Source organism: Petaurus breviceps, unplaced genomic scaffold (genome assembly GCF_028583685.1).
Source record: "Petaurus breviceps papuanus isolate PSGF00001 unplaced genomic scaffold, PetGlider_PUasm1.0 140, whole genome shotgun sequence".
NCBI lineage: Eukaryota > Metazoa > Chordata > Mammalia > Diprotodontia > Petauridae > Petaurus > Petaurus breviceps.
Window position 1 is genome coordinate 42100364 of NW_027185698.1, and position 23935 is coordinate 42124298.

The window sequence follows — 23935 nt, forward strand, 5'->3', positions numbered from 1 at the left end:
GAGCCTGGCATATAAGGCCAGGGACTGAACCTCTCATGTCATCAACAGGAAAATCCTGCATAAGGAAACTTTGTGAATTCAGGCTGGATCCTTAGAATCTCAGAACCCGGTCCTAGCTATCACCTTAAATGACTGGCCCCAGATTCTGAGAAGTAGGACTTTAACCTAGGTCTTCTGAGCTCGAAGGCCAACTCCCCATCCACTTTAGCAGACTGCAGGACATGTAATGGGATCTTCAAATATGCTTACTGAACTGAATTGGAAATGAATGAGAATTACGGCAAAATTATCACGTAGCTAATAGTGGGGAGGGTGGGGATGGTGAGGACATTAGTTTTTTTTTTTTTTTAAAGAACAAAAGGAAGAGTTTTTAGCTTTCAGGGAATTTACAATCTACCTAGAAAGACAAAACTAGTATTCATGAAACAATTAGAATATCAGTGCTTTAACTCTCCAGCATTCAGCACTGCAGTTTGACACATAGGGTTAAGGACCAGAATGGTGATTTCATTTGTATGTGGAAATCCTGGAAAAGGAAACTCCCTCTATTAATGCAAGTCAGCATATTCTCAGCAATTTATAATCTTCAAGACTTGCCTAAGGCTCTGAGAGATTAGTGACAGGCACAGGATTACGTAGCCAGTAAGTGCAAAGGTGGGACTTAAACAGAGGTATTCTAGACTCAAAGGCCAGTTCCGTATCACTACACGACACATGAAGTACTTCTAAACGCTTATTGGACTGACGTGAATGTACATCATGTTCTTATTATGTGCCTAACACTGACTTGGAGGAAAGGAGGAAGGAGAATTTTTTTTAAGGAAAAGTAAACCACATATTTTCAGGGACTTAATCTACTTGGAATTTTCATGAAACAACCAGGAAACAAGTACTAAATAGTGCTTCCTAGCCTCTTATTGTGTGCTGTAACCAGCAAAAGCCTGTAGGCAGAGGCACAACTTGAACTGCACTTTGGATGACTAAGATCTGCATAAACAGAGGATGAACATTCCAGGAAGAGAAGATGTTACACACCTACAAAAGATGTGTCACTGCAAGTAGACACTTATTTCTGATCATATATGCTTGCATATTTTAACATATGAATATGTGGAGATATATGAATATAAAATAGGTTAATTCAGGAAACATTTTTTAAGCATCTTCTGTGTGAACAACATTTAAGTAGAAGCTTTTGGATATGAAAATGAAAATACATCCCCTGCCCTCAAAGAACTTATGTTCTCTTACAGGAGAAACACCTAACAATCTGCTACAATACAAATAACATAGTAAGTACATAAGATGGAAAGTGCTAAAGTCCAAGAAAGGAAAGGTTCATTAATTCAAACACCTCTTAAGGGTTGCTGTGTGTTTATTAGCACACTGGGAGCTAAAACAAAGAAGATAAAACAAGAAGATAAAATCTCTGTGATCATGGAGTTTATCATTTACTGTAGTTATGAAGCCAGTAAACAATTAGAACATGTAAGTAGTATTCATGATTATTCCAGGTTTTAAGGCTAGAAACATTGAAGTTCTTTGTCCTTTTTATTCCCTTTATCTTGATTCAATATCTCCAAATCCTGTCTTTTCTTACTTTCTGTTGTGTTTTTTTATTTTACTTTACTTCTTCAATTAACAAATCACTGATTTATCTCCCTCCCACTGAAGAAAAAACCCCCCAACAAAACCTTGTAACAAAAATGTGCATAGTCAAGCAAAGCAAATTCCCACACTGGCCATGCAAAACATACATACAGCTAGGTCTTGATTAGAGGAAATAATGAAACGACCCCTTAAGTAGTTGCATTATTCAAATTTACACTGCATATTTCCATTGGGCTGGAACCAATGACCATGTTTTGCCAAATTTTATAACTGAATATATGCAGCCACTTTGGGGAATTCATTATTTACACAAATCAGGACCTAGTTACATCTCATGCTGCACCTTAAATCTGCCTATTCTCTGTCAGGGGAAGTAGGGAGCATGTACTATCATCAGTCTCCTAGAATGGGGGCTGGTCATTGCAGTGATCAAAGCTCTTCAGGCTTTCAAAGGTGTTTGTCTTTACAATGTTCTTGTTATCGTATAAATCATTCTCCTAGTTTTGATCACTTCACTCTGTATCACTTTATGTGGTTTTTCTTCAATGGGAAGGAGAGAAAATGGTGGCTTGTTCATTTAAATTGCAAAGTAAAATTGAAAAAGAAAGAAAAGACAGGAGTTGGAGACACTAGATATATAGATGATAAAGTCTTCCCAGGTTTTTCCAGTCTCTTTCATCATGTTTCACAACACAATAGAATTCCACTATATTCATACATCATAATTAGTTCAGCTATTCCCCAACTGATGATTCCCCCTTAGTTTCCAGTTCTTTGCCTCCTCAAAAAGGTATATACACCTTCCTTTCTTCAAAATATTTCTCTGTTTTCCCTTTTTTCCCCATTCCCACCGTCAATATTTGAACACAGGTTTATAGTCACTTCTATTTAATACATTTTAAACCATACACATGACTTATTACTACATTATGGACATTGTGAACATTCAATAATTAGGTGATGAATGCCTTCTAGAATGGTGTCACAAAATGTTAAGCACTGGGAAGAGAAAATCAGATAAATTAACAAGGGATAGTCAGTCATACTAGTGATGACTTTATAGATAAGACATTATTAGTCATTTGAACATTAAAATGTAGTAAGAAAGGAAAAATTCTGAGGCTAAAGCAAAATGGCATATGATGTCTTGGTCCTTCTGTTAGGAATACCCTGGTTCAAATTCCACTTCTGACACTTCTAGCTGTGGGACCATGGGCAAGTCATTAAGTCTCTGTGAACCTCAGGTAACTTTTTTTTTTTTGCCTTTCTTGGAGGGGGTTAGGCTGGGCAATGGGGGTTAAATGACTTGCCCAAGATCACATGACTAGTGTTAAGTGTCTCAGGCTGGAATTGAACTCAGGTCCTCCTGACTCCAGGACCGATGCTCTATTCACTGCACCACCTAGCCGCCCCTCAGGTAACTCTTAATCTAATATTTAGACATGGCATAATCCATCTCAGTAGAGGGAATACCCACACCATGAAATAAAGTCACAGGCATTTGCTGTATTCACACTAACTTAAGAATATAACTTACTTAAGTGGTGACATAGTTTAATAAATTCTTCCAAGTTTGTTATTTTTTTGCTTGTTTTTAACAGTAAATTTAATCTGATAATAAAAATTACTTTTGCCTAAAATAAAATGATTGAAGCAAAAATTATTCATTCTTATCACAAAAACTGAATACATAAGAGATGCAAAAGCCATTTGTTTTTGTTAGCTTTGTACATAAACCATATAATCATGTGACTGTTGAGGGAAAAAAAAGTAGGAAAGTATAGCATTTAAGTGGAATAACAGTAGTAGCAGCAGGAGCCCTTACAATGTGCCCGGCACTGAGCTAAGTGCTTTACAATTATTAACTCATTTGATCCTCACAACAATCCTGGGAGGCAAGTGCTATTATTATCCCCATTTTACAGATGAGGAAACTAGGTATACATTTATATGTTCTTATACATTTTATCTTTGCAGTGTATTTGTATATCTTTGCTGATGTTCAGTTGTTTTAGTCATGTCCAACTCTTTGTAATGCCATTTGGGGTTTTCTTGGCAGAGATACTGGAGTAGTTTTTGAATTTCCTTTTCCAGCTCATTTTACAGATAAGGAAACTGAGGCAAACAGGGTTAAGTGACTTGTCTAGGGCCACACAACTACTAAGTATCTGAGGCTACCTTTGAACCCAAGTCTTCCTGATTGCTATAAACACTGTGTCACTTAGATCTCCCCTAATTACATGTCTATGTACAAACTGTTAGATAATATTTTACCTGGAAACTATTAAGTGCCTGCCTGCCCCCCAAATGCTCCTTCTTTAAATCGGTGTCTTATTACTTTTTTTTTTCTGACAGCACAATAGGACCTCAAAAAAAAATCTAATTGAACTGAAAAACAAGGCCAAAAGCCACATTAATGTGCATATAACCTATTCATATCTCTATATTTATGCTTGCAATTTCCCAGCGATAAAAAGGGTTGAAGTCCCTGTCTCAAGGGTGAGATAGGCACCAAGCCAAAGTTATTATTTAGAAAGTGACTAAAGGTCTATAAATTGGACATTCATGCCAGAAAAAAGCTTCAGTTTTTAGTTAAGCTTACTTAAACCACATTACAAGAATTAAGTGATGTTTGGCCTTCACTATCTTAATGATAATAGTCACTTCACACTTCCTTTGGCTTAAAGGTGCCTGTTATACTAAGAAATAAACAATTGTTCTAAAGCAGTATTAATTGCCAACATTTTTTCAGTTATTCCTACAAAAGAGGAAGGACTTTCCAAGTATCTGGCTGTTTAAGACAAAAAACTTAGTTTTATTTGAAGTAAATCCAGGAATCTCCTACCAGTCTGACTAATATCAAGCCAACAATGTATTTTCTAGTGCCAAGAAGTCAGACTATAGTTGCTGTATTATACACATACTGTGGAAGTTAATTTCCTAATACATGGAGCCAGATAAACCAAATACATGTCATCATTACCGGGAAGGTACTTATTGGGAACATGCTTTTGAGAAAGGTGCCAATAACAAATTTTCAAAAGGTCTGTTTTTACTTAAATAATACTAATGCTAATAAATGCATCTTCTGAGTAAAACCAGTATCTCTGAAAAAAGAAATGTACATTTTCCAGTGCTTCTTCTTTGAAAACACTATAGAAGCTGGTTACAACAGGGATTCTTTTTTTTTTTTTTTTTGCTTTTTGGAGGGCAATTGGGTTTAAGTGACTTGCCCAAAGTCACACGGCTAGTAATTGTGTCAAGTGTCTAAGGTCAAATTTGAACTGAGATCTTCCTGACTCCAGGGCTGGTGCTCTATTCACTAGCCACCCCTACAACAGGAATTCTTTTTTTTTTAAGCAATTGGGGTTGAGTAACCTGCTCAAGGTTACACGGCCAGTTATTTCTGGGTATGGTGCTATCAGAGCCCGGATTTGATCCTAGGTCATCCCAACTCTGGGGCCGGTACTCTTACTCGCTGTGCTACCTGGCCGCCCCTACAACAGGAATTCTTAAAGCATGCCACAGTGCTTATATAAAATAAAAGCAAACAAGCAAAAAGATTAACTCTTTAAGTTTAGCCCCATTTTCTCTTCTATGAATCTATTAAGATTTCAGGATTTCAGCACAGCATCTCTCTTATGTTTGTACTATCTGAGCCCTGTTTTGTTTTTGTTTTTAGTATGAAAGATATTTATGATATTCAAAAGAAGGATTTCAATACATACATACATATACATGTACAGATGTACACATGTATACATTTGAGTATGTAGTGATCAACAACAGTGTCTAACTCAAAAAAAAAATAAGATCTTCATGGTCAAGGGGGTACAAGGAGTGTTGTTACTAGAAATAATAAAAATGCTCTCACAGGAATGGAGGGACCTGAATTTGGTCTAAGTATAAGCCTTCAGTAATGGTTACCAATTGCAATCCAATTAAGGTCATTAGACCTTCCCTTTCTTCTTTTTAAAAAAAAAATTTTTTTTTTGCATTTTTGGAGGGGGGAAGGTAGGGCAATCGGGGTTAAGTGACTTGTCCAAGGTCACATGGCTAGTTTTTGTGTTAAGTGTCTGAGGCAGGATTTGAACTCAGGTACTCCTGACTCCAGGGCCGGTGCTCCCTTTCTTCCAAGAAAAAAAAAAAAAGCAATAATCATCACTTTATTTATTTTTTTTTACAAAAAAAAATTAATTTTTTAAAGATTACATATGAAACTTTCAATCTTTAATATAATCAGCTCGAATTTTCAGGGTATATTAAATTTAACACAGTAGTACTAACACTGGTTTGATTGTCTCTGAACATACATCCCCTTCTGAATGTACTTCTGCTTTCTTCTGTGGGTTTAAAAAAGTTTTGTTGGAGATTTCCTGTGCTTCCCATATCTCTCCCATCTCACCCATTCGGTCCTCTTTCCACCATCTTGCAGCGCTGCCACCATGGTGTGTATGAATGTCCTGGCAGATGCTCTCAAAAGCATCAACACTGCAGAAAAGTGAGGAAGATGCCAGGTTCTCATTAGGCTGTGCTCTAAAGTAACTGTCCAGTTCTTTTTTTTTTTTAACTTTTAGTTTGTCTTTATTGATTTGTTCATTTACTTTGAGTTTACAAGATTCAGTTCCCCAGTTCTTTGAGTTTCAAATTTTCTCCTCCTCTCTTCCCCCCCCCTCATGGCAGCATACAATCAGGTATAGGATCTGCAGATACTTTCACATTAGACATTGGTCAGGTTATAAAGAAGGATTGTATAGGATGGAATGAACAATGGGAAAGAGGAAACCAAACCAAACAAGAAAAAGAAAGAGAGCAGGTAACTTGCTTCAATCTGCATTCAAACTCTGTTTTTCCAGTTCTTTCTCTGAATGTAGACATCTCTCTCCATCATGAGTCTTTTGGAGTTGACTTATAGCCCTGCACTGCTGAGAAGAGTCCAGTCTATCAAAGTTGGTCATCACACGTATGTTGTTTCTGTAATTGTGTACAAATTTTTCCTGGTTCTGCTCTTCTCACTAAGCATCAGTTCATATAACCCTTTTCAGGTAAATATGAAGTCCATCTGCTCTTTGTTTCTTATAGCACAATAGTATTCCATTCCATGCATATACCACAACTTGGTTTAGCCATTCCCCAATTGATGGGCATCCCCTTGATTTCCAATTCTTTGCCACCACAAAAAGAGCTGCTATAAATATTTTTGTACATATGGATCTTCCTCCCACTTCTGTGATCTCTTTGGGATACAATCCTAGAAGTGGTATTGCTGGGTCAAAGGATATGAAATTACTTATAGCCCTTTAGGCATAGTTCCAGATTGCTCTCCAAAATGGTTGATCTCCAAAAAATCCAACTCCGCCAGCAATGTATTAGTGTTCCAATTTTTCCACATCCTCCCCAGCATTTATCATTTTCCTGTTTTGTCATTTTAGCCAATCTCACCGGTGAGATGTGGTACCTCAGAGTTGTTTTGATTTGCATTTCTCTAATCAATAGTGATTTAGAGCATTTTTTCATATGCTTATAGATATCTTTAATTTCTCCTTCTGAGAACTGTCTGTTCATATCCTTTGACCATTTCAATTGGGGAATGACTTGTATTCTTATAGATTTGACTCAATTCTCTGTATATTTTAGAAATGATGCCTTTATCAGAGACACTGGTTGCAAAAATTCTTTCACAATTTTCCACTTCCCTCTTAATCTTGGTTACATTGGCTTTGTTTTTACAAACTTTTCATGAAACTTTTCAGTTTCATGTAATCAAAGTTATCCATTTTGCATTTTATAATGCTCTCTAATTCTTGTTTGGTCATGAAATCTTCCCCTCTCCATAAATCTGACAGGTAAACTATTCCTTGCTTTCCCAGACTGCTTACAGTATCAGACTTTATATCCAGATCATGCACCCATTTAGACTTAATTTTGTTATACGGTGTTAGATAATGGTCTATGACCAGTTTCTGCCATACTATATTCCAGTTTTCCCAGCAGTTTTTGTCAAAGAGTGAGTTCTTATCCCATTATAGCCATTGACTGCTGAGTCTCGTGTACCCAATCTATTACATTGATCCACTGCTCTATTCCTCAGTCAGTACCAAGTAGATCTGATGACTGCTGCTTTACAATACGGATTAAAATCTGGTATAGCTAGGCCACCTTCCCTAGCATTTCTTTTCATTAACACCCTTGATATTCTGGACCTTTTGTTCTTCCAAATGAATTTTGTTACTATTTTTTCTAGGTCTATAAAGTAGTTTTTTGGTAAACTGATTGGTATGGCACTAAATATGTAATTTAATTTAGATAAGATATTCACTTTTATCATATTAGCTCAACCCAGCCATGAGAATAGTCATCACTTCAGATAAATTTCTGGAAGCTTGAACAACCTAAGAATTCTCCCACTAAGTGACCAAATTTTATAATGACAATGTCTCCTAACAAAGAATTTGAGGCTCACTGCTTATTGTCAAGTAAGAGCTTAACAATCAAAACAACTTGGAGTTTGTAGTATTATTTCATTGATAAATTAAAACTTTGTATTTTAAAAACCACTAAGGTCATAATCTTTTGTAGCAAAATAAAATGTCGGTCATATATAATTTAACATCTGAATAACTAGAAACTTTCTAGTTATTCTTTGTAAAATACAAGGACTAGTCCCATTTTAATATTTTTAGTTTGCAAACTATTTGTAAATGGAGAAATTCGTTTTATAAAGGCTATAATCAACTTCAGGGAACAGTAATAATTAGCATTCTATTTCAGATTCCTAGTCATTTGCTTATTCAACTGGTCCAAACTTTATTTAAAACTGGAATCACTGAGGTATGGTAGAAGGACTTCCTGGCTCCACAGCTGTGTGACCCTGGGAAGTCATTAAATCTGAGCCTTTGTCTCCTTATAAGTAGTAAAATGGGGTCAAACAATACGTGTCTTACCTGTTAGGGTGATTGTGAGGACCAAATGAGAGGACATGGGGTGGCCAGGTGGTACAGTGAGTAAGAGCGCCAGGCCCAGAGTTGGGAGACCCGGGATCAGTTCCGGCCTCAGATACTCGGCCCCCACACAAAATAACTGGCTGTGTAACCTTGAGCAAGTTACTTAACCCCAATTGCTTTAAAAAAAAAAATGAGTGGACAGGCATAAGACCTTGGTGACCACAAAGTACTCTATGAAAAAGCTATTATTGTGATTCTCAGACAATGCAATAGTCAGCTGAATATAATTTCTCGTTGGATGTCACTAATTTTAGTCAGACATATCATTGTTAAGATCAGAATCTTCTCCTTCCTCTCATATTAGTAGTAGGAAATACAATAAACATCTTAAATTAATACAGTTCTTTATAAAAAAGTGTTTTCCTCACAACCCTGTAAAGCAGCTGAGCCTCCCTAAGACCTGTGCTCCTTTCCCAACACTAGTCTAATGCCTCTAAACAGAAGTTCCAAGTCCTTGAGTGACCTGAGAGAGTCTATAAAGGTCTCACTAACACCAATGGGGAAGAGATAAAAGAGAATAACAACAATAATGAAATTAACCCTCTGAAACCCAACACATAGCAGGGATTCTTAATTGTTTTTGCATATCATGAGCCCCCATGGCAATCTGATAAAGTCTATGGACCCCTTTCTCAGAACAGTGCTTTTAAATGCATAAAACAAAACAAGTTGAATTAAAAGGGAAACCAATTATATTAAGAAAAATAAAAATATTTTAATACAAGTTCATTGACCTCAAATAAGAACTTTGATCTATATAGACCATTGCTGAATACTTTTGGACTTGAAATTCTTTAATAGAAGTTGGAATAAATCAAACTCTGAATGGTCCTATGGAATCTTAACCTCAACATGTCTAAATCTGAAATCATGATCTTTTCCCACAAACTCCATCTGTTCTTTCTTTACTTCCCTCTTACTGTCAAGGACACCCACCAGCCTCGTAAGTCACCCAGGTTTGCAACCTAGGTGTCAAGTCTCTCCTCCACTCTAGTCCACACTCTACCATCTAGTTATCAAAAATGATCTTTCTTATAATTCTCCAACTTCCTAAACCTCTGATCATGTCATTACCCTCCAATCAATAAAATTCATTGAGTTGCTATGGCCTTCAGGATCAAACACAAGATCCCCATAGATCCTGTTTAGCTTTTAAAGTCCTTTATAATGTGGCCCCTTCCTGCCTTTCCATTTCTCATACCTCACTCCTGTCTACCTACTCCCCCATGCAGCAACACTGGCCTCCTTGCTGTTCCTCCCATCAGACACCATATCTCCCAACCCAGGTAAAGGGGGTACAGGTGGAGTTCACTGGCTCTCCCTTCTGCCTGGAGCTCACTAACTTCTCTCTGCCTCCTGGCCTCCCTCTAAGCTCAGCTAAAATCCCACCTTCTGCAAGAAGCCTTACTTGATCCTCCTTAATGCTGCCTTCCTTCTAAGATTATCTCCAATTCACTCTGATATATACCTTGTTTGTATACAGTTGTTTGTAAATTGTTTCCCCCATAAGATTGGGAGCTCCTTAAGAGCAGGGCCTGTTTTGGTTTTTTTTGCCTTTCTCTGTGTCCCCAATGCTTAGCATATAATAATGCTTAATGCTTAATAAATTCTTGCTGACTTCATTATTTCAATCTGTAGTTATGAGTGAGAAATATTTAATACACCATTGTATACTGAATATCTTCTCTTCTGATTTAATACTGAATTTTTTTTTTACTAATTCACTTAACATGTATTAAGCACCCTAAACATGCTCTCCCTAATGTTACCACTTGCCTCCAAATTGTCAAATCCAATGGGCCCTTTGTTTTGTTTTTTTTTTTGGAGGGGGGAAGGCAGGGCAATTGGGGTTAAGTGACTTGCCCAAGGTCACGGGGCTAGTAAGTGTTAAGTATCTGAGGCCAGATTTGAACTCAGGTCCTCCTGACTCCAGGCCTGGTATTCTATTCACTGTGCACCTAGCCACCTTAATGGGCCTTTTCTTAATTCTCATTTTCCTCAACTCTTCTGTACCACTCAATGCTACTCCTCGATATTTTGTTCTCTCCTGGTTTTCATGGCCCTTCTCTTGTTTCACTTCCCACCTGTGCAAACACTCCTCAAAATTCTTTGCTGGTCATCATCAGTTCTATAAGCATACCTCAATGCTCTAAGCCAGGACCACTTCTCTTCTCCCAATGCACTCTTTCTCTTGGTGACCTTGCATTCCTATGGGTTCAATTACCATATGACTCCCAGACCTTAGGAACCTAGCTCTTAATCAACTATAAGGCATCATAAAATTCTTCTTAGAAATCTCAAACTCAGTGTTCTAATACACATCTCAAACTCAATATATCCCAAAGAAACTGAGCTCAATATTTTTCTCTTCCAAACGTTCCTATTTCTGTTAAGTGCATCAGTCAGTCAATAGCCATTGAGTGCTTAACATGCACATTAGGCACCATCCTTTCTTCCAGTGCCCCAAGTCTGTAACTTCAGAGATCCTCAACCTTTCATTCTCCTTCACCTCACAGATCTAATCAGTAGCCAGTCAACTTCACCTCCATTTCATCTCTTGCATCTGCCTCCCTCTTTGCACTTACTAGGCGGTCACTAATTCAAAGCCCTCATCACTGTTCCCGTGGACTACTGCAGCACCCTCCTAACCGCTCTCCTTGCATCCAGAGTCTCCCTTCTCTAATACATCCTCCAAAGAGCCAACCAAGTGATTTCCCTAAAACTAGGTCTAGCTATGTTACCCCTCTGCTCAATAAGCTCCAGCAGCTCTGGCACGAGGATCAAAGAGAAATGTCACTATTTAGCTTTAAGACATTAAGAGCCTTTTACAACCAGGCTCCAGTTGCTCTTTCCAGGCTTCCTGAACATTGGTCCACTTTCTAAAATCTATAATCCAACCAAACTGGCTTTTTTTTTCCTATTCCTCACACAAGACATTGCTTTTCTTCCATATTCATTCCTTCCATCTCTAGCTTCCTTCAAAGCTTAGCTTAAGTTCTAATTCCTCCATAAGACCCTTCCTGATCCCCTTCATCTAGGGTCTAGGCCAACCTAGACCCTCCAAATTACTTTGTATTTACATGCATCCAAACTGTAGTAAGCTCATTAATGGAGAGAGGCTATTTAATTTTTTTAAGTGTATATATCTTCAATACTCAGCACAGTGCCTGGTACACAGTACATGCTTAATAAATGTGGCCTGACTGACTGAAGGCAGCAAGCTAGGTTCTAGGGGTACAAATGCCCCCTCCCCCAAAAGAAACAAAAAGTACCAATTCTGGAAAAAAACAACAATGCTAGCTTACCATCTAAAGGTGTTCCAGGGGATTCCCTAGGGCACATAAAGATTAACACCCTCATATTAGGTGAAACATTTAAGTTCTCTGGCAAGTGAGATGTAGAATATAGTTTGGCAAATGCTTTTATAAACATAAACATATGTTTAATGCATTTTAAACATAAACAACTGAGATCAGGTTCTTCACCCACTTTTATAGCTGTTATTAGAGCTTTTGGCCTTAAATCAGGTTTGGTTTTTTTTTTTATTAAAAAGCAGGAATAACTTTTTTTTTCATCTATTTTCCTCACAAATGTTTTGAAGACTCTGCACTTTGAGCTGTGGCCTAGGCAATAAAGGGCTGACCCTAGGGTCAAGAAGACCCATATTCAAATCCAGTCAGACATATACTGGCTATATAATTCTGGACAAGTCACTTGATTCTGTCACCTCTGATGCAGGCTCTCATCACCTCAAGCCTAGACTGTTCCAGGAGCCTGCTTGGTTGGTCTTCTTGCCATAAGCATCTCTCCATTTCTGTCCATCCTGCTTCATTCAGCTGCCAAAGTGATTTTCCTAAAGTGCAGGCCTATGTCACCCCATACTCAATAAACTCCGGTGGCTTCCTTCCTATCATCTCCAGGATCAAATACAAAATCCTCTGTTAGACATTCAAAGCCCTTCATAACTCAGGCCCACTTACCTTTCTTTTCTTACACATTATACAATCCCTACCACCACATACTCCTCAATATAGTGGCTTCCTTTCTGTTCCATGAACAAAATACTCAGTCTCTTAGCTCTGGACCTTTTCTCTAGCTATGCCCCCATGCTTGAAATGTTCTCCCTCCTCATCTCTGCCTCTTGGCTTCAATTCCCAGCTAAAATTCCAGTCTTTTCCAATCCCTCTTAATTTAGTGCCTGCCCTCCAGCACTTGCTTACTAGTTATCCTATAAAGAACTTGTTTATATGTAGCTGTTTGCATGTAGACTCCCCCATTATCGTCAACTCCTCCAGTGCAGACTGCTTTTTTGCCTTTCTTTGTATGATCTGCACTTAATAAATGCTTACAGACAGACCTAACTCTCTGTGCCCCCAGGCAACTTGTTAAACCTGCCGTAGAGTCAGCAGCCACAGTAAAGGTAGAAGAACCTTCCTCAAGGGAAGTTCCCTAAACCTATGAAGTCACAGGTCAGGATCCCTCCCTCCCCACCACTGTTCCCAAAAAGCACCAAGGAACTTTCCTAAAGTACAGGTCTGACCACATCACTCACCTACTCAATAAACTCCAGTGGCTCCCTATTACTTCTAATAAAATTGAAAACTCTTTACAACCTGACTTCAATTTCAGAATCTAGTTTCCTTTAAGTTTTCACTCACATCCAATCTTCTGCATGAAAGCCTTTCCTACTTCCCCATCCCCTAAGATACCCCCATAGCTAATGTCTTCCCCAACAAAATCACCTGAACAACTTGTATCTATTCTGTTTATATTATATACATACATGTCATCCAGGCTACACCCTAAACCTGAGGCCAAGAATGGTTTCACCGCTGCCTTTGTTTCCCTAGAACTTAGCATAGTGCCTGGCACTTAGCTTAAATAATGCTTACAGATTGATTATATTGTTTTTAGTAATCACTGATTTTTTTTTCCTTTTGGAGGGCAACTGGGGTTAAGTGACTTGCCCAAAGTCACACGGCTAGTGTGTCAAGTGTTCGAGGCCAGATTTGAACTCAGGTCCTCCTGACTCCAGGGCTGGTGCTCTATTCACTGTGCCACCTAGCCGCCCCAATCATTGATTTTTCAATTTAAAAGTTGCACAATTTATACAAATCCTATGGACTAACGTTATTTCAGGAATCTCTGTACATTTTCAGTCCAACACTCAGTCCTTTTATCAAGGTCTCTGAATGAAAAATTTATTGATGCAGTTGATAACTAATGCTCTTCCCAAAAGCCACTCAGGGGATAAAAGAAAAAAAAAGTATTAAACTTGCATAAAGAAGAAAAAAGGATGAAAATTGAGATTTACTTAAGATATCTGTGCTCCAAATGAATATCTTCAATACAATTTTATGCAATTTTCTATTCGATAGGATGAATTATTGATGCTGCCCAGTATGATAGCACCAAAAACATCACTTTCCTGGCCTCTATAATGTTTTGACCAATGTACCAAAAGCCCAAATAGATTACACAATTCAACTATCCTTTCAGATTCTCTACAAGCATGCACAGTTGGTAATGAATTCACAGTCTATTTACATTTTGTCAAAGAAAACAAAAGTAAAGCAGTAATATTATTATACCAAGGAAAAGCATAGAAATTGCTAAATCAGGGAAAGTAAAGAGGTATGAGAAATAAATGTGGCAGAGATTAGTACTCTATGCCTCATTATAAGGAGAGGGAGAAAACCTACTTTATTTAGTGCTAGAACTATTACAGTAGGCTTCCAAACCAGATAGTTTGACCAAGTGCTGGTTTAGTATTGATCCCCAGTGAATTATTACTAACTTGTTTGTCTGTCACCACATCATTAAAAAACACCACCACCATGGTTTTGGAAGAATCACTGCCCCAAAAAGCTATTAAAAACTAAGAAAAAAACCTTAAAAACGAATTGAAAAATACCAGGTTGTCCCCCATGCCTGGAATGTACTCCCCCTTTGCCTTCCTTTCTCAGAACCCCTAATTTCCTTCAAGCCTAATAAATTCAAGTGCTATCTTCTAATACTAGGCCTTTCCTGATCCCTGAAGGTTAGTGCCTTCTCCCCAAAGGGGAGACTAGACTGTTTTCACTTTTACCTTGGTAGTCCCGATGCCTTTGTGCTTGGATCACTGCAGGCACTGAATAAATGCTTGTGAATTTCACAGATCTAGTGTAGCCCAGGGTGGTTTCCAATGCCGTTTTCTCAGATCTCTAAAGGCCACCACATATTAAACAAATGACTGATTAGACTTGAGAGCTTAAAGAGATCTGACTTCCCTCCCTTCCCAACAGGTTATTATGTACAATCCAAACAGGCTCTGTCTAGCCCAGTCGGTGAGCCTCTAGATAAAAGAGAGGAAGAGCTGAACCGGGAAGGCAATTCCAATTATCTTGGTTCTAAGAGACATTCTGCTTGTATCTGTCATTAGATTTAAAGCAGAGCAGAGAACAGGGTAAGGGGCAAAAGAGTAAGTCAACAACGGTTAACACAAGCCCTTCTCGGCTAGTCAGGAGTTCCGGGAGAATTTAGTCCAGCATTCATAGCTTCTATAAAGGCCAGAAAGAATGAGTGGTGAGGCGCCCAGAGAAGGAGGGGAGTAAGGAGAGAAGGGGGTAGTGAGGAGAGAGGAGGGAGAGCGGAGGGAAGGGGGATAGAAAAGAGAAGAGGGAGAGAAGACGGGAGAGGAGAGAGAACGGGGGAGAGGGGAGGGCGAAGGTAGAGGAGAATAAGGCAGTAGAGGGGGAGAGTGAGGGCGTGAAGAGAGAAGGGAAAGGGGGGAAGAATGGAAAAGAACCGGGGAGGTGGGGAGCGAGGCGAGGAGAAGTTGGAAGAGAAGAGGTGGACAGAGAAGAGAAGATGGGAAGCGTGGAAAGAAGAGAGGAAGAGGAGAGAGAACAGGGAGGAGAAGGGAGAGGGGGCTGGAAGAGAACGGGGAGACAGAAGAGAACAGGAGGCTCGGGGCGAGAGGTCGGGGGAGAACCGCAGGAGGAAAGGAGAAAGGCAAGCAAAGGGGCGCGAGGCGCGCAGGCAAAGAGAGCGCACCGCCGGGCGCACCTGGGCGCTGACGGCACACCTGGGCGCCCCGCCCGCCTGCCCTCCCGCAGCCGCCTTACCTTCCCGGGCTTTGAGCAGCACCGTGTTGGCCACGATGTTCTCAATCTCCATGATCAGCCGCCGCCGCCGCTGGGGAGGAGCCGCAGCCTCCGAGGCGCATCTCTGTCCCGGTGCCGGCGCCAGTCCCCGAGCGAGGCACTCCCGCCGCGACCCGGGCGAGACGCGTCTCCGCCGCCGCCCCCGGCCCGCCCCCGGCGCTAGGGGGTGTCGGGGGAAGACCGGTCCCTGCCGCCGCCGCCCGCGGGCAAAAGAGGGGTAACCGCCGCTGCCGCCCCACGAGGGGCCGGGGCCGATGGAAGGGACAAGCTCGGCGGGGGCGGGTCACGGCTTCCTCGCCTTCGCGGGTGCTAACGCCGTCGTCGCCGCCGCCGTCTCCCAGGCTCTCCTTAGCCCCATAGTCCAAGCCCGGCCCGTTCCCGGGCCCCCTCAAGTTCCGAATGCCCGTCCCATGGTGGCCGCCTCCTCCTCTCCCCTCCCCGGGGAGGAGCCCAGGAGGCAGAGGCACCGCCTCCTCCGCCCCCGCGGTCTCTTAGGCCCTCCCCGCCTCCGTTCCCTGGCAAGCGCTCCTCCTCCGCAAGCTTCCAAATGCTTCCCTCCGCTAGGGGGACCCCGAGCGCCGGGCCCGCCCACCCTGCGTCCCGCAGATGCGCCGGCATTCGCGTACTGAAGACTACAACTACCTGAGGACTCTACTGGGGCTGGAATAGGGAGATTGGAGGAGGAATGGAAGGGAATTAAATTGCTGAGCCTTCTGGGAGTTGTAGTCCCATAGAGACAGGTGATACCAACTAGACCCAAGATAAGGGAGGGTTGCATGCTGGGATAGATCTTCGCGAGAACTGGGAAGGAAGAAGGTTCATTTGTCGCGAGAGTTAGTCGTCAGTCGTCAGGTGGCGTGGTTGTGCACGTTGTTACCTCGGTGCCGGTCTGTCTCCTCTTCTTTCCCAGTTGCCTGGGCATCGCTGAATTCGCTGCCTCTTCGACGGACGTGTCGGAAGGCTGTGCGTACATCATGGGCAAAACCAGGGGTAAGGCCCTGGGGAGCCAGGCCGGAGGCCGGAAGGCCAAGCCCCCGGTCAACCCCAACCCGTTCGAGGTGAAGATCAATCGGCAGAAGTTCCAGATCCTGGGAAGGAAAACACGCCACGACGTGGGCCTGCCGGGGCTATCCAGAGCCAAGGCCATCAAGAAGGTGAGGGCCCTGGCCGGGAAGCCCGGAGATGGGGCTGGGCTCAGTTTACCCGTGTGTAAAGGACGGGGCTCCGTGCGATTTCGAGTTGGGAAGGAGGCGTCTTGGCGGTGCCTTAGCCCGTGTTTACGGTGACAATTTCCGAGGTCTCTCCGGTGGTATCTGTCACTACAGCCTCGTGGGCTCCCGTCCTAAGGATCCCTGGGTTAGCTCTCGGCCGGATACCGAGTCCAGGAATCTCATTTTTCAGCCTGATCTCGCACTGTGGCCCTTTGGCTTGCTGTTCCAGCCGCACCAGTCTGTGCACTCTTCCCATCCTCGCCCTGCTCTCCTTCCTTTACCTACCTACCTTCACTGTCCCCCGTGCCCCCCAAAAGATCTCCCGACTCAGATTTCTCTTCGAACTTTACCCGCCCTTCCCCTTTGAGCTGATCTCATTTTCCCTATAGTTGTTAGATTGCAAATTATTTGAGAGTAGCTTCATTGCCATAGAATAGTGATAATATTAACTAGCATCTACATAGTTCTTGCAGTGTGACAAGCACTGTTAAGCATGTTACAAATATTATCTAATTTGTTCTTAATAAGAACACTGGGAGGTAGGTGTTATCTTTTTTTTTTTAACGATTGTGGAAACTGAGGCAAACAGATTTTGGGACAGGCCCAGTGCTACCCGGTAAGCCATCTAGTTGCCTTTTTGTTCTAGCACGGTTTATATTCTTAGTGCTTAACTCAGCTGCTAAATAGGATATGGACCCGGCTGTGTGATTTTACTGGCAAAGGGAGCTGAACTCCTAGATGACAAAGTGCCCTCGCCACCAATGCAGGTCTGCACTTTTCTGGTACCATCTTAAAAGAGTTGTGTAGACCACTGAAAGTTTAAGTAACTTGTCCAGGGTCACACAGAATCTGAAGCACAAGGGGGTCCTTTTTGAGATTATACCAAGAGCCCTGACACCTTAGAGGGCTCTCCTCCTTCTGGACGAATTTTATCCAGAGTTGTCACAACCAAACTGATTCATCAGAACTCAGCAAAATTCAGGGATCTGCTGGGTGGCAGTTACTGTGCTGAGCCATTAGATACAAGAAAAAGATCCTCCCTGGGGGGTAGCTGTGGTAAAACGGAAAGTGCTGGGAGATGGAGTCCTGACTGCCTAAACCCTGTGACTTCCGTGAGTGTCTTCAGTGAAGAGGCCAGTACTTACATGAGCCATCTCTTGGGATTAGTCAAAGAAGAAGGATGATAATGTCTATGAAGCCTTTTGTGAATTGTGAAGCATACTGTGTAGGCTGCTGTTATTGGGAGGAAGAATGAAGATGGGTAATCAACTGACTAGAATGTCTATCAAAATTATTGAAAAGGGATAGGGGAAGACAGTGACCTGAGAGATTCAAAGAGGGGCAGGGATTACTTCTAGTTGGTGGAATGAAGGAAAGGATGCTAACTTTATCACTTACTGTGTGCCACTCACTGTGCTACATGCTTTACAATCATCTCATGTGATCCTCAGAACAACCCTGGGAGGGAGGTGCTGTTCTTATACCCATTTTACAAATGAGGAAACTGAGGCAAGCAGGTTGACTTGCTCAGGGTCACATAGCTACTAAGCTTTTGAGGTGCTTTTTGAACTCTGGTCTTCTTGACTCCAGAACCAGTGCTGTATCCACTGTGTCCCCTAGTTAGCCCTTCACTGCTATTCAACAAACTTTATGTTTATCTCTTTCTTGATTCTTAACTCATTCTCATTCCCCTCTTAATTACTATTTCAGACCTTGCTCTTTCTCTTCCTTTTATTTATTTATTTATTTTTAGCTCCACAAGCTTTTGAGTTCCAAATTCTTTCCTCCTCCATTCCCTCCCCAAGACAGCATGCAATCCAATATAGGCTCTACATATACATTCACATTTTCACATTAGTCATGTTGCAAAGAAGAATTATAACCGATGGAATGAACCATGAGAAAGAAGAAACAACAAAAAAGAGAGCAAATAGTATGCTTCGATCTGGATCCAGTAATTCTTTCTCTAGATATGGATAGCATTTTCCATCATGCATTACTGAGAAAAGCCAAGTCTATCCCAGTTAGTCATCGCACAATATTTGCCCTCTGCCTTCAAGTCCTCAGTTCCACTCTTACCCTCTGAATTCCCAGAAGACATCACCTCCTGTTTACTAAAATTTCACTTTAAACTGTGAGTTCCTTGAGAACAGGGTCCATCTCTTGTCTTTCTTTGTACCCACAGCCCATTACACTGCATGGCACATTGTAGATGTTTATTAAATGCTTATTAACTGATATTGATCCAGGGTGTCTTTGATTTGATAAATAACCGATTTAAGCTCTCTGTACTGGCATAGTGGGAAAAGTGCTGGCTTTGGAGTAAAGACCAGAGTCCTAGCCTGCCTCTGTCACTGTCATTTGTGTGACCTTGGGCAAGTCACTAAACCATTTTAGGTCTCAATTTCCTCATCTGTAAAATGAAGGGGCAGGACCAGATGGCCTCTCTCTTCCAGCTTTAAATCTATAATCCTATGTCAGAACGTTTTACTGAACATACTCATCATTTTCTCCTTACCATCTATTTCAGAGAAATTCCAGAACCAACCCTGCTGCCTCTGTGGTGTCATTTCTTTAAGTATTTCCTCTCCCTCATACGTGATATTTTATAGATTTAGGGCTGCAAATGACCTTTGGAATCATTTGATAAAACACTTCATATTACTCTTATTCATTTAATTTTTTTTCTCTACCCGCTGCTTTTCCTCTGTCTACAAACATGAATAAGTTTCTCCATCCTAAAACAAAACAGAACAAAAAAACTCCCTTCAACCTTTTTAATCCTCAAAATACTATCCTTCCTTTCTTCTGTTCCTTCAGAAACTTATAAATTCATTTCCTCCCCCTTATCACCGTTTTCACACCTTAGCTCCCTGTAATCTTGCTTCTGTCCTCACTACTTCTAAAGTTCCTCTCTCATTGGTCACTGTTGATCTTCTAATCATCAGATGAATCTGAATCTTCCTCAAGCCTAGAACGAATGGTGCAGAAACCCTGCTTAAAACCCTTCAAAGCTTAGTAGAGACCAAAGAATACCAAGACTTCTTAGCCTGGCTTTCATAGTCCATAACTGGCATCTGCTGGCAGAATTTGCACCTGAGTTTTGGCTAAGTCCAACACATTCCATAGGCCATGTAGCCTCTCTAAGTAAAACACTACCTTTTATTCAATGTCTAATTAATTTGGACTTGAATTTAGAGGTCTTCTGACTGCAGGCCAGGTGTCTTTCCAAGACTATTGGCTTTCTCCATTTAAAAACAGAGTAGATGCCCTAGAGACAAGGAACTGGTCCAGTCAGGCTTGAAGGTCCCTTTCATTCCCAGGCATAAGAACACATATAAGAGCAGAGACCTTATTTACAGTATCAGTGGGAGGGCAGAGCAGTAAGACACATTTAAATGTAGTAATGTGGTCCCAGAAATCTGAGGCTTCCAAACAATCACCCTATTAGGTGATAATACTGTGGGTAATTAGGCTAGATTAAGTGGGCAACAATTGGTCATAAATCTCCAAACTTTTTTGCTTGGCTTTCTCTTGTTTTCCCTCTCTCTGGGTAACTGTAATTGAATACATATTTGAACTGCATGTTCTATTTTTGTCATCACCTTGCTACTCCCACACATACATAGTGTGAGTTCATCCTTCTTTATATCTGGAATATCCTCCCTTCCAAGTGTTGAAACCCTGCCTATCCTTACAGACTCAGCTCAGATGATAGCTTCATCATAAAACCTTCCTTTAACCCCTTTTCTTCCTTGTGGTCAGAACTAATCTTTGCCTCATCAGACCTCACACAGTACTTTGTACTACTTTTGCACATATATGACATTATAATTGTATGGGTAGTTTCATCTGCTTATGCTTTCTATTCTTGCTGGATTGTAAGCTCGGTGAGGGTGGGGAATGGCTTACTTCACATTGCTCTGCCCATAGAAGATGCTTCATAAACACTGAATTGAATTGTTGAAGATGGACTCACAGAAAGTACTGCAGACAGAGCTGATTTCTTTAAAGGAAACAACTGTCTAACAGCTGGACAGAATAGCACATTGTGCCATTTATAGCTGTTTTTTGGGCGCTGTGCCCCATCCAGCTTTATTTAGTACAGACTAAAATTTGTTCTTGTTCAGTTGTTCTTCATGACCCCTCTTTACACAGTATAGTATGTACTTGACATAGCACCAAGGCTGACTCATTTCTGTTCTTTTTTAATTTACCTCTACCTTTCTTAGTCTTAACATCATGAACAAACTTAGAAAAAAACCCACTTTGGTAGGCAAGAATCAGAACGTGGTTTTACTTGCACATTCACAGTAAGATATTTGAAACATCAGTATTTGGATACGTGTGTGTATGTGCACATGCATGTACTCATGTGTATATATTTAATTAACTGGATATGTGTGTCTTTAGTTGGCCTATCTTTCTAGATGATAAACTATTTAAGAGCAGAGGTTCTGTTCAGTGTTCATTATAGTCCTTATGACATCTAATCTAGTGTTTGAACTCAGTGGCCTTTTGGTAAATATGGAAAACAAATTGTGGGTTTTTAGAATGAGAACAGGAATGTGAATAGTGTTTTGTTGTTTACTTCCATAGGAAGGATGGTCAAATTAGAGTCTTATGCAAATCGATTTTTCTCCATCCACAGAACATACAAAGAAAACATTTTTTTTTAATCTGAAAAATCTGTTTAGTGGGATACATATATCAAAGAATGAGCTGGATTTTTTCAGGTGCAGGGAACAAAAAGTTCAAGAAAGATGAAGAATGGTTTTTCTCCTAGGTTTCGGAGGGGTTTAAAGAGCAACTGAGATTGCTTTTATTTGTAACCTGCTGCAGTTAGACCTTTCTTTGCCTTTTGGGATGCCAACAGTAAATAAGATTAATAAAGACCAGATGATTTGAGAAACTTCACAATGGTTTGCAAAGATCAGTTACATAAGTCACAATTTTTTTGTTTTTCTCAGAGGGCTCAAAATTAAATGGAAACTGAATTGTGCTTTCTAGGTGCTTCTTTAAGACTAAATAGGCAATAACGCATTCCACTAGCCTGTCCCATATCCAGTATATACAGTGTAAGCACAAAGTAAGTTTGGACTGGCCCAGTGTGAAACTAGGGCACTGTGTAATGAAATATAAAACAAAAGAATAGAAGCTAAGGAGTTCAGAATTAAATTGTATTAGGAATTAGATTCTTCATGGAATTAGTTGAATGGTATTTTTTATCTGTCATAGCAGGCAAAGATTCAAGACTAGAATAAACCATAGAAGAATAACCACTAGCTAAACTGAGCCTATCAGTTGGGCTGTGGTATTGAGTCTTTTAAGGCTGAATTGGTTAACCTTATTGGTGATTTGATGAAATCGAAGACCATAAACTAAACTCCAAAGTCTAACATGTTCTAATAGGTCATATTCAGCTTTGAATCAAAGAGTCATAGAAGAAGAAGCAGTTATCTAGTTAGTCTTTCTGCTTGTGGCCTCCCTTTAGGTACCATTTGCAGACTGAAAAGGGCCTCATCACCTTCCAACTCTGGCTTTGGAACTGGCCTCATCTCACCTTTATGTCATTAGGCTTTCAGCTCAGATGTTCTTGATTTTACTACATCCTGTGTAACAGAGACGTTTAGAGTTAACTTGACTTTTCCCACATCAGCAGTCAGTAAGCATTTACTAAGCACCTACTGTCTACTGGGCTGTTGGATACGAGTACAAAAAATTAAATAATCCATACACATAAAGAGTTTACATTCTGTTGGGGGAGATAAGTAAATACATACATCATAAGTAAATACAAACATATACAAAATAGTTAAATACAAGGTAGTCTGGAAGGGAGGGTACTAGTAGTTGGGATGCTTTTTTTTCCTTTAGAAAAATAGAATGATTGTTTACATAAGTCATCCTCAATCATATGCATATTTTCTCTTGATTCAAAAGTGCTTTTAAAAAAGTTTCAAGTACTTCTTCCCACCCTCCACTCTCCTCTCTAGTGTTTTCACCAAAACATATCAAAAATGCCAAGGTCATCCCCTGCATCCCAGGCTATCACCAGTAGTCCTGACTTTTGTCTTGCCCCTGGACTTCAGTAACTCAGGAGGAGAGAGCGAGGCTGATGACATTGCACAAATCTTCCTCACTTAAATCCAGTTCCTGTGCAAGTCAAGATATCATCCCGTGATGTCATTGGGCCTCTTTGAAAAGAAAGGACAAACTGCTACATCTTTGCGGCTAGGCTGTGCAGTGAATAGAGCATCAGCCTTGGAGTCAGAAGGACCTGAGTTCAAATACAGCCTCAGATACTTAACACTTACTAGCTGTGTGACCTTGGGCAAGTCACATCTCTTTAATCATATGTGTGTTCTAAACTAAAATGTGTGGTCCCTGTAATGAGATAACAGTATATTAGTGATTCTCTCAATCACTATCAATAGAACCCTAGAGAGGAGAGTGGAGGGTGGGAAGAAGTACTTGAAACTTTTTTTAAAAGCACTTTTGAAACAAGAGAAAATATGGATATGATTGAGGATGACTTATGTAAATAGACATTCTACTTTTCTAAAGGAAAAAATGCATCCCAACTACTAGTGCCCTCCCTTCCAAATGACCTTGTATTTAACTATTTTGTATACATTTGTATTTACTTATGTATTACCTTTGTGTAATAGAAAAATTATAATATATGCCTCACACTTATGCACGCAAGTACAGGTTGTCAGCAGCAATGGCTATGCTGATACTCATCTGCTTCCTGCCTTTTTTGTGAAATTGGCAAACATTAATTTTTACTAGTTTTTCTGTTGGTATGATAAGCTGTTTCTTAAAGGAAGAGAGGGACTTTAGGGAAACAAAGGGAAGAAAGACATATGGGACAGCTATTGCAAAGGCATGGAGATAGGAGATGGAGTGTCATAGGTGAAGAACAGAGAGAAGACCAATTAGACTATTGCAAAGTGTGCTA

General features: G+C 40.6%; 2 protein-coding genes across 4 annotated transcripts in view; one reads left to right on the forward strand and one right to left on the reverse strand.

Annotated features, from left to right (window-relative positions):
* GRK4 (G protein-coupled receptor kinase 4) overlaps nucleotides 1-16163 on the reverse strand; it is a 141172-nt gene extending 125009 nt beyond the window's left edge. Inside the window, exons 1-2 of one of the 3 annotated variants that reach the window (XM_069070746.1) lie at nucleotides 15722-16161; nucleotides 14704-14818 (exon numbers count right to left, since the gene is read on the reverse strand). Coding sequence is in view for 2 of the 3 variants with exons in the window: in XM_069070748.1 (XP_068926849.1) it covers nucleotides 15722-15773 (52 nt within the window). In the remaining variant the exon portion in view is untranslated. Of the gene's footprint in view, nucleotides 1-14703; nucleotides 14819-15721 lie in introns of all 3 variants that reach the window. The other 2 variants (XM_069070748.1, XM_069070738.1) reach the window with 2 other exon arrangements.
* Nucleotides 1-23935, forward strand: part of NOP14 (NOP14 nucleolar protein) — an 86224-nt gene that overhangs the window by 9804 nt on the left and 52485 nt on the right. The window contains exon 2 of the mRNA XM_069070728.1: nucleotides 16601-16914. Coding sequence (XP_068926829.1) covers nucleotides 16735-16914 — 180 coding nt within the window. The 5' untranslated portion in view covers nucleotides 16601-16734. The remainder of the gene's footprint in view (nucleotides 1-16600; nucleotides 16915-23935) is intronic.